This window comes from Pollachius pollachius, assembly GCF_949987615.1.
Source record: "Pollachius pollachius genome assembly, chromosome: 12".
Lineage (NCBI taxonomy): Eukaryota > Metazoa > Chordata > Actinopteri > Gadiformes > Gadidae > Pollachius > Pollachius pollachius.
Genome location: NC_136945.1, coordinates 17,225,729 through 17,237,241, shown reverse-complemented (window position 1 = coordinate 17,237,241; position 11,513 = coordinate 17,225,729). Strand labels below are relative to the sequence as shown.

The window sequence follows — 11,513 nt, the reverse complement described above, 5'->3', positions numbered from 1 at the left end:
GTACTGGCATGACCTTTTCCTCCCCCTCCGTTTCTCCCTCTACATACAGAATATATTTATTTCTCCCTAATAGTCTTATACCTCTCTTTTCCCCATCTCATCCGCTCTCTCTCTCTCTCTCTCTCTCTCTCTCTCTATATTTATATCCTTCCCTCTCTTCCCCTCACCTTCTCTCCCTCCCTCCCGAACCCCATCACTCCCTTCCCATCTCCTCCTCTCTCCATTCCTCTTTTCCCTGCTCTGCCCCTCTCCATCCCTCCTCAGCTCTCACTAGGTCCGGCATCCCGTCCACTACCCACAACGCCCTGCAGCATGGCGTAACCTCGGGCCAATGACCAGGCGTGTCGTCATGGCAACGAACCGCTCCCAGTTCCCCCGCCGTCTCTTACGGTGATTAAAACGAGTCCCGTTGCATCACCTGCCTGGTCTGGTTCGCAGAGGAACGGGGCGGCTTTCAGTGCATCATCCATAACAACAGTCAATACCCTTTGGGTCAGCCGGGGTTAACGCGATCATTAGCCAACATTCACTAGAGACTCTCCACCTGCACCTACCTGTCTGCCCCTCAATGACCTCATCACGTCCCTCATCAATTAAAAAGCCTTACTCTCAGCAGGGTGTACGGGTGAGGTAAATAGGGATACCCCTGGGGTACCCTATATGGTTATACATCGTATAAACTAGTTGGTCGCTGCCTTGTATCTATTAAACATTATTTGGTCGGCATGCAATAGCACTCGAAAGTGTTGCAAGCATTCCCCGAGAGTAAACGCGTGTTCAAGGGAAACTTCTGGAAAACAAAATGAAGGGGTTTATACGAGTCCTCTTAGCTTGGCTAATGAACTAACACACACACACGCACGCTTAGGCACACACGCACACGCACAGGCACACACACGCACACGAGACAGGGCCCAAGAACCCAGCGGCGTCCACGGGGATCAAGCCGTAAAGCAGCCCAATATAAAGGCCCGCTTTATTTCTTTGCTTATTTCTTTATTTGTTTGGAACGAGCGCCCGGCTACACAGCGCAATTACAGAGGCGGGTCATCGATTTCACCGGGTGCTCCGCCATTACACTCTGGCCTTCTCCCCCGCCGCATCAATTAAATAGCGGCAGTGATGGAGCACGCGGGAGAGCACCGCGCGCTCCAACCTGAGCACACCGGGACGAAGCAGACACCACTGGGGCGACGTCTCCTTACAACCCCCCCTCCTGCTCCAGCACCCACCCCCTCTCCTCCTCCTCCTCCTCCTCCCACCCCTCCCTCCTCCTCCTCCTCCTCCTCCTCCTCCTGCTCCTCCTCCTCCTCCCCCTCCCACCCCTTCCTCCTCCTCCTCCTCCTCCCCCCCCCTCCTCCCCCTCCCCCTCCTCCTCCCTCCTCCTCCTCCCCCCTCCTCCTCCTTCTCCTCCTCCCCCCCCTCCTCCTCCCCTCCTCCTCCTCCTCCTCCTCCCCCCCTCCTCCTCCTCCTCCTCCTCCTCCTCCCCCTCCCCCTCCCATCGTCCTCCCCCCAACCCCTTTACCCCCCGCTGGGGCCCTGACGCCTCCAGAGCCTCACCAGAGACAGGCGAGGCAGGTAGCATACACAGGGAAGTGTGCGTGCCTGAGTACGCATGACTACACGCAGACATCCGTGTGCACACACACACACACACACGCTACCATGCACAAGCACACACAGAAAAGTGACTGTAGAAACACCCGTAAATCCATGGACGCACACAGGTGCACGCACAGACACACACGCCTCAACATCAAAGTATGCAGCGCTATAAATGAATTATTAATAGCTGCACACGGCTGATGTAGGCTTCAGTAGACATGTCGTACCGGGGAAAGTAGAGGGAAACTTTTCTTAGTTAATGCTACATCACATATACTAACGGGGTCATCTTCACCTAGGGGCCATCCTGGTTCCAAACGCTAGCTGGGTGGGGGGGGGGGGGGGGGATCACCTAGAAAAGCTAGGTGATCGGCTCCTGCCTCTGCACCTAACACATGTACACACACAGATCATCAGGTGTAATTGAGCGGTCTCGATCGTCTTTTATCCACCAACGCTGCCGGTGTTGAATCCCAGGTAGCTAGCGGCAATTGACACCAGTGAGAGAGAGAGAGTGAGAGAGAGAGAGAGAGAGAGCGACTACAGGAGGATCAGATGAAAACATAATTAGACGGAAAGCGCATGAAACAGGTGGTGAACAGAGGAGTGGGAGGAAAATATGGGGGAGACACATTGAAGTTGATACAAAAATGATTGAAATAGAGAGGACATGTATTGAGGGGTACAGATGGAGTGGCGGAAAGAAAAAGAAAGAAAGAGAGCAAAAGAGGGAGCGGAAAAAGAGAGTGAGAGAACGAAAGAGAGCAAAAGAGGCAGTGAAAATAGATAGCTAGAGGAAGAGAAGGTGAAAGAGTAAAAGAGAGGTTACTGAAGGCAGCGAGAGGAGACAAGTAAACGCACTGAATGGATAAATGGACAACATGAAAGAGAGGGAGACGGAGGCAGAGAAGAAAGAGGGAGCCAGAGAGCTGGCCATGACTGTGATGTGGAGACGAGCGATGGGGATCGTTAGTATTTTATTGATCTCATTTATAGAGGCTGCTTAACGATCCCAGTCTTTATCTATACCATTATCGATACCACTATCGATACTTTTCAGACGTTTGGCGGAAGGGGCGAGACGACCATAAATTCTCAACACAACTCGTTCCATTCCATTGTTAAACCGCAAGTCTGTGACTGATGTCTTTCTTTCATTCATGTTTCATGTTTGAAGCATTTCGCCACAAACTAAAGTGTTGCGAAAGGCGTTGAGTTGAAGGAGTCATTTACAGTTTTGCACACGGTATCTTAACCGCGGTGAATGTAGCAGCCGTACTTCTAGCCTCCTTAGTGTCATCCTTCCTCTTCCACCCACAATAGTCATCCATCATATTAAATTGACATGTACATTTGAGGAAATATTGGGAGGAACATTAATATAACGGGCCTCCCATCCAAAGCTTTACCATGCTGCACAGCGTGCCCGTTAACGTAGGAGCAATGCGTTATTTGCGTTGTCTACCTGATCTTGCAGGGCTTGAGGCTTCAGGTCCCCATCCCTAGTGGAACGGAGACGCCTCTGTAGCCTTCCATAGGAGCCTCAATGCTGCTAAGACCTGCTAGCACTATGTTGAGGAGAAGGTTGAGCGGCTGCCCTTACATCCCCCCCCCCCCCCCCTCAACACACACACACACTCTTCCTAGACCCCCCCCCTCATGCCTCCCCACCCCCCCATCACCACCAACGCAAGCGGCGCTGCGTTTGATCAAGGGATTTGTTGCCTTGCGTCTCACCCCTAACAAGTCTTCGCGGAGGATTAGGGCCAATGACTGTCAAGTCATTAGCCCCATGCTAAGAGGAAGGTAGCCCCCCCCATTGTGTGCATGCAGCTAAGCGCTACAGTGTGCTAGCACGTGGCGGGACCGTGACTAATCAATTATGCTACATCACCATCCACCATGAGGTATTGCACTTCGCAAGAGTGAGTTTACGCTAACCCCAGTCAGTGCTAAGTTAGGACCATCCTGTTGTGATGGGAGCGCGATATGCAATTGGCTCATATAATTGTCTCAGTTTTAACCACATAACAGTACGACATTGTTTCCCCACATTCATTCTTGTAATAGTATTGATATGTTTTTGCTTTGGCTTGTGTGGCTTGACGTTAAAGAAGACAAACGAGGCAACACCAGCATCTGCTGCCATTGTCGGGTGTAATTATCTTTATGAGCATACTTGTGCAGGTGTGTGTGTGTGTGCATTAAAGTGTCTACCGTTGGTAATCTGTTAGAATTAGAAATCTGCTACAGGGAGAGAAGCGGTTCAACACAATAAGCATCTCTGTGGGAAGTTAGAACAGCTACACAAACAAATGGGGCCAACAGGGTCAGAACAAGATGAATCACAGCCACACTCACATGCGTGAGAAAGGGCTTTAATAGCAGCACAACACAATCAGAGAGCAGACCTTAACCCATCTCTCGGCGCGCACACACACACACACACACACACACACACACACACACACACACACCTCTTTTACAGAAGGAGGAAAAAAAAGAAAAATCTCTGGTAATCTCATAATCAGTTGAAGTTGTCCAAGTGAGCCGGTCTCTCTCGCTCTCTCTAAATTATTTCCCAAACAGAGCATCAAGCAGAGAGCACCAAGCGTAGAGTGATGAGGCCATCCCGTCTGGATAATTCAGTTAATGGCTTAAAAGCGTCTCGGGGAGTTGGTGCTGACGGCTTATCACGCCTCCGACCACCACCCCCCACCCCCGCCCGTCGACCTCTGCCTGATCGGCCGGTGACGACGTTCCAGCACATGAGAGCATCTTCTTTTGATGACCGATGACGATGACGATGCCGGGAAGAGGATGACTCCGTGAGTGAGAGCCTCTTTACTGGTATGAGAGAGCGTGTGCACTCATGGGATTAACCCACTTTCACCGCCGATGGCTGGACATGGAGGCTGAGGGAGCCAACCCCCCCCCCCCGCCTCCCTGATGTATCATGCCTCCTGATTGGATGCCTCAGCAACAGCAGGTATTGTGGAGATATGCAGAGAAAGTAAAGGCAACGCCGGAAACGCAGAATTCCGCATGGAATTGCTTGGAGTTAAACCGGCGTGAAATGACAGTTTTGGAGGCTTGAGTCGGATTCGAACATTTTCATTTAGTACGCAGTATGCGGTATGAACATTATACTTACTGTAATTAGCCTCCAGTAGGTAGTTTCATATCTATACACTTACAGTCTGTGTTCGCCTGAGGACTCGGTGCAGAATTTTTATAGAAATCCAACACTAATGATCAACGATTAAGAAAAAAAAATAAAAAATCGCACAACCAAGTTCCTATAGCAGCAAGCTTCAAAGCATTTGAATTCAATTGATTTTTTCTGATGTCTGCGTTTTTAGCAGGAAGTGATGTTGCTATAAGGTAAAAATACAACTGTGGCTTCTGTGAGTCTACTAATAGCATCTCGTACATACAACTTGTATATCAGCATCCCTCCACCCCCCACGAGCCTCAACCTCAAATCTAAAACCAGTGATCAAAAGAACGTACGCATGTACACATTGTACACACAAACCATCCAGACTCCTCACGACGGCATCAGGAGGATGCAAGTACCTTCCCGGCGTCGGAGGACATGAAGAACGACCAAACCTTCAAATAAAACCGCATCTTCCTCTTCCTCTTCCCAACCAGGTGGGTGTGGCGGCGGTGTCAGGACGCTGTGTTCACCAGGTTGTCTCTGCTGCCTGCCGTGACGCACTACAGAAATAGTGTTGCTGCTTTAATGCAAGCATCAGACGTCTCTCCGCGCTAATCAAAGGATCCCCGGGGCCAGCAGCGCACACAGTACACACAGCACACAGTGGCACCGCCCAGAGCCTCACTACAGGCCTGTGTGTGTGCGTGTGCGTATGCGTGTATAAAGAGCGTAAGTGAGTGTGCAGCGATCAACAGTGTGTGTGGGTGAGTTTGTGCGTTTGTGTGTATGTGTGAGTGTGTGCAGCGATCAACAGTGTGTGTGGGTGAGTTTGTGCGTTTGTGTGTATGTGTGAGTGTGTGCAGCGATCAACAGTGTGTGTGTGTGTGTGTGTGTGAGTCTGAGTGTGTGGCACACTGCCCCACTGCACACTGACAGACAGCGTGTGGGAATGTGTGTGCGTGAGCGACGACAGACAAGGTGTAGGCGAGCAATGTGTCAGTGTGTTTGTGTATGAATATATATGCGTGTGTGTAGAGGGAATAGACTGGGAGGAGACAGTGATAGACCGGAAGACACACACACACACACACACACACAGAAGGAGCTGCTGGAAACTCTGCAGGCCACACTGCCTCTTTCAATCAATGCTTATGATGTATAATAGCCTCCACAGAGACGGGACACACACACACACACACACACACACACACACACACACACACACACACAGACACACACATACACACACCTTTCATTCCTGCCTCTGCCTTGCTGCACTTCCTTTGTGCTCCTTTGACACCGACCTCTTGGCTCTATCTACCGGGCTTTTGGCTCTGACTGTTCCTGACTCTCTCTCCCTCTCTCTCCTTTTATCTCGTTCTACCCATCCGCCCATCAGCTCAAAGCCAGTTTGTCAGCAGCCCAGGAAGCATGGATGGGGGGGGGGGGGGGGGGGGGGGGGGGGGGGGAGGAGGAGAGGGCTGTCAGAATGAGAGTAAAGGAGTCAGAGAGGTGCAGGGTGCAGAATGGGAAGAGAGGAAGAGAGGGATACAGAGATAGGAGGGAGAGAGGAAGAGAGAGAACTAGGGGGAGCAAGGGAGAGGGATGGAGATTTAGAGGGAGTGAGGAAGAGAGGGAGAGATATAGGGTGAGAGAGAAATAGAGGGATGGAGAGAAATATAGGGAGAGAGGGAGAGAGAGAAGCAGAGGGAGAGAGAAATAGAGGGAAAGAGGGATGAGATAGAGGGAGAGATATAGAGTGAGAGAGGAAGAGAGGGATGGAGAGAGGAAGAGTGGGAGAGGGAGGAAGAGCGAGATACAGGATCATAGAGAGTCCAAAGAGAGCCAGGACCAAGAGACAGGAAGTGGAGGAGAGAGCGATCGATGAAATAGAGAGGAGAGGGAGGAAGAGAGACAGAGGAAGAGAGGAGGATGGATGGAGCCATGGAGACGGAGGGAGGAAATGAAAACACAAGAGGGATAGAGTGGGAGGGGCGGACGTGGAGAGATGAAGAGGAGCCAGAGAGAGGATGGATGGAGCCAGGACTCCGAGAGAGAGAGACAGAAGGGGAAAGAGGGAGGAGGTAGAGAGGAGGAAGAGAGAGAGAGACAGAAGGGGAGAGAGGGGGGAGGAGGTAGAGAGGAGGAAGAGAGAGAGAGACAGAAGGGGAGAGAGGGGGGAGGAGGTAGAGTGGAGGAAGAGAGAGAGAGACAGAAGGGGGGAGAGGGGGGAGGAGGTAGAGTGGAGGAAGAGAGAGAGAGACAGAAGGGGGGAGAGGGGGGAGGAGGTAGAGAGGAGAAAAGAAAAGGAGCCAGGGAGACAGAGGGGAAGAGAGAGGGGATACAGTCGGAGGGGTGGAGGTAGAGAGGGCGATACAGTAAGAGGGGTGGAGGTAGAGAGGGCGATACAGTAGGAGGGGTGGAGGTAGACAACCCAGAGGGCTTTGAGAAGGCACCATTTGATCATTTCGTGGCCTCTGCGTTGCACCAACCTCTGCTTCCCCCTCCTCATTCACCTCCATGGCAGGCTGGCGGGCGACCCGTCACTGTGCCACTTCCTGCCTGCCTCCAGACCCCCACACGGGCCTCCATCAGGTGGAGGAGGAACTACGCCTTAATTATGCAGGTGGTGGGAATTAAACGTGATGAGGCTACACCCCAGGATCGTATAGACTACATCGGGACAAGCCATAGGCGCACGCACGCACACACACACACACACACACACACACACACACACACACACACACACACACACACACACACAGAGCAGCAAATCAGACATTCACCTCGCGTGTGGGGGATGATCCCCTGTCAGATCCTCGGGCCGTATGGTGACGGTAGAATATACACTTGATTTATGCTGCTTCATAACAGCAAGGCTGCAGACACAGTGGACTCCTATTGACCTTTGGTGTCAGCGCGGAGCTCTGCGGTGCACGTGACTCGTATTTAATATCAAAAGGACTCCGAGGTCTTGGCAGTTAAAGCAGCCCTCCAACCTCCCCAGGCCTTGGTCTGGGCCCCCTCTTCTCCTAGCGCATCACACGGAACAAACAAATACACACAGAACACACACACACACACACACACACACACACACGCACACACACACACACACACACACACACACACTTCAGCCTTCGCGCCGAAGTGGCTGTCAAACACCGCTGAGCGGTTGAACCCGAAAGCAACGGGTCATTTGTGTATTTACCATGCGGCCGCCGGCTGGTCCACCACAACCGGGCGGACAGCCACACTGTTATGAATGAGTGCCTATAAGAAGGGGCACCGTGGACGGTGGGGCCCACGTGGTGTTCCCCTGGACGTGGATAGATATAGACCTCGGGTAATAGACAACGATACAGGCCTATCCACTCTTACTTTGTGTGGCCATCGGGCTGAGTGGCCTCTGTAACATGAGACTCCAGAATGAGAATGTAATTAGGCCATATTTCTGCGCTTCGAAGTGCACTTAACCTATGGCAGGCTTGGCCTGGGCTACATGCCATTAATACCATTATCACCGTTCAATTTCCATGAGACGAAGAGAGCTTGGCGCTTCCTGTATATATCAGTGGGCTTCATTTTTAAAAATGGATCAGAGCAACGCGCGTTGTGTTCTGCATGCGAAACGCTTAGCAACACAGTGAGGAAAGAGTTGTTGGAACACGCAGCAAGAAACTGGGGGGGGGGGGGGGGGGGGGGGGGACGCACCTGGTTTGACGGTCTTCAGGCGAACAGGTTCCCGAAAGTGCCGGATGACGGCCAGGGTGTCCCGGTTTGTAAGTCCACTGACGGGCGTGCCGTTCACCTCCAGCAGCACGTCGCCGTAGTAGGGCAGCTTGCCGACGTGACACACCAGCACGTCCAGTTTCATCTGCCCCAGGAAGGGGAACTCTCCCCCCTCGGCGCCCCCCAGGATCTCCACCACGGAGCCGAACTCGCCCAGGCTTCCCCACGAAACCGCGCACTCCACCACCTTGCTGGTCCAGTGTTTCTTCTTCTTCAGGGTTCTCGACATGGTTGTTGTTACGCTCTGGCTTTCTTCACCCAAAGAGCGGGAACGCACGCAGTTTATCTATTGTAAAAAGCCCTCAGATCCGGTGTACTTCCACTTCAGCTGAGCGCGAACAGGCGTCGCCTGAGACTAGATAGCGTGGAGTTGGTGTCGGGGATAGTTTGGATTCGCATCCCCCTGCTGCCTGCCGCCGTGTGCGTGGTGCTCGCTCATTCCATCGGTCCGCGGTCCTTCCCGATGCCCATTAGGATAACACAGGCCCGCACTTTCCTTTCCTCCCCCCCCCTTCCAAGTGGGTATTCGTGCGTAAAATGATGAGTTTACAGCGGCGTAATGCTTTGAAATAACGCAATCAACGTGGTTGTTGTTGTCGTCCACGCACCACAACTACAGCAAGTCTTCGTTCCCAGACGCTTTCTAATGCAACATGCGGAGCCCGAAACAAACTGTTCACTCACCTCGCCTCACTGACCGCCCAGTGTATTGTTATTATTATGAGGCTGTACGTCGTATTGAGGATCTCAAGTCGTAGGCTGCGTTTCAAGACGTCGACGCGATATCCGCTGTGAACCCTGGGAACAGACTGGCGGAACATCCAGTGCATTTTGATTGACGGGCGGCTGTTGGCGACGGCAGCGTTCTCCGCTACAGGTCTGAACACACCTGGCACCGCGCGCGACGCACATCTCTCCGGAACGCCCATTTACGCAGCGCCGTGCGCATCCAGTTCACTGGCCTTTCCCTCCAGACGCTGGATCCGTCCACAGGCACGCGTCGCCAGATTATTTCAGATGAAATCATCGGTTTTTATTCCCTGTTCTCGAATGATAAACAATGTCTAATCTCTCACATTGCAATGTTTAAGCAGGCCGTTTTATCCCATGATTTACCACCGGTCATCTACGCGTATATTTTGAACGTCGTAAAGAAACATTTCCAGCGATTAATTGGTATAAAAAAAGCAACAATATGTTTATGGTAAACTGTCGGTAATAAATAAATAAATAGCTGAACGTTTCTATTTGCGTATGTATACGTCTACGGCGCCCCCTGTTGACATGATGCGGTAACTGCAACCAACTGAGAGATTAGTTTTACATAATTCGTTGCAGTCCTTAACAAGATATTGTTGTCATTCATTGAAGTTAAATTTAATATATGAAGCTTCGTAATACAGCTATTATATTTCTAAGCCTAACGCCATTGTATCCACACATTGCATCATACAGCCTATGTTCATTAATTACAGTTCAACCATGGTGCATGTTTGAACAGATAACAGTGAAGTGATTTTATGTTTTACATGTGTTTATTATGAGTAACTGCTATGTAACAAAATGGCGCTTTAGATTTAAAGATTTTTCTGTACAAGTATCCAGAGTTTAAACCAAATACAATTCATATTTAACTGAACAAGTTCCAACAGTACAAAAACAAGCAGCATTGGGTAATATCAGGCACCCCTGCTAAACTTTGGTATTGGGTCGGAAAGACCTGAATAAAGAAAAAACAATAAAACGATACAAAACAAAAAGAATACAAAATAACAATTGAACAATTGTTAGCACAAATAGTGTTTCCATGGTGACAGACACGTTTCCTATACATTTCACTGTGTGTGTATTTCGCACTCGACCAGAACATTGACTGCTTTTGGAAGAACCGGTTTTCTGGACTAAGAACTTTTCCCAGGAAATCAAAAAAGTTAAAGTCAGTGGCAATCAGATTTCAGTGGAAAATATTCTCATTACATTTAAGTGTCCTAACATTGGTCCAACAGAAAGGAGGGAATAAAACATCACGTGGATGGACTCGTTATCGTCGATACAAAAGAAGGCGTGTAAGGTGTTGATTTGGTGTACCAGGGCAGACCTCAACCAGGTCTTTGCATAACCACAGAATATCCTGCATTTAAAGTACCATAACACACTTGCACATGCACCGTAAACCAACCCAGCAGGTGAACTACATTAAGACAGCGAACCTAAACACACAAAGCATAGCTTTCACTAACTGTGCCAGAGCGGACTCCCATCCCCAGCAATGGGTACATACACTTATTACAAATTCACCACCAACGGAGAAATTAAGTACTTTTCCCAACATTAGAAATACCTCAGCTGCGGCTGAGGCTACAGCCCCAAAATAACAAGTACCAGGGTGGTAGTTTCCTCTTGAAACACCTCGAATTTAAATGCATCACAAGGGCACAACCGCTCAAAATATGGAAATGATTCAATTGGCAGACAACTGCCGTGGTGAAAGCGAGACGTAGGCGGAGTAAAACAGACGGGTGGTGCAGAGAAGAGAGAGGAAATCCATCATCCGAACAGAAGATGTATTCCGGATAGTAACCGGCGTGCGATCAAAAGGTATCCCGAACACATTCAGGGAACCAACAGGCGCGAGAGGGAGCACATGAAATAAAGATTACCTCTTGGTAATGAATGCAGACGTTAATGAAAGCAGGGGGGGGGGGGGGGGAGATTAAGCGATCTGATTTTGATAAGCGTCTTGATAAGCAGCATTACGGAAGCTTTGCAGCGCTTTAATTAACGCCGCTCTCGCTATAATGAGTTCTTCAGCAGACATTTTTGGATCTCTGCATGCCGGAGAAACGCTGGGAAATAACAGGGTTTAGGAATCAGCCAAATATATCCGAGCATATTTCACTCCCAACACACCAATAAGACTAGGATTGGATGAACACATACACACGAGAAG

The 11,513-nt window shown here is 50.4% G+C and overlaps 1 protein-coding gene across 1 annotated transcript in view; it reads right to left on the bottom strand.

The window, feature by feature from the left end:
• Window positions 1-9,373, bottom strand: part of magi3b (membrane associated guanylate kinase, WW and PDZ domain containing 3b) — a 139,659-nt gene extending 130,286 nt beyond the window's left edge. The window contains 1 exon segment of the mRNA XM_079748271.1: window positions 8,486-9,373. Coding sequence (XP_079604397.1) covers window positions 8,486-8,792 — 307 coding nt within the window. The 5' untranslated portion in view covers window positions 8,793-9,373.
• Window positions 9,374-11,513: the final 2,140 nt, after the last annotated feature.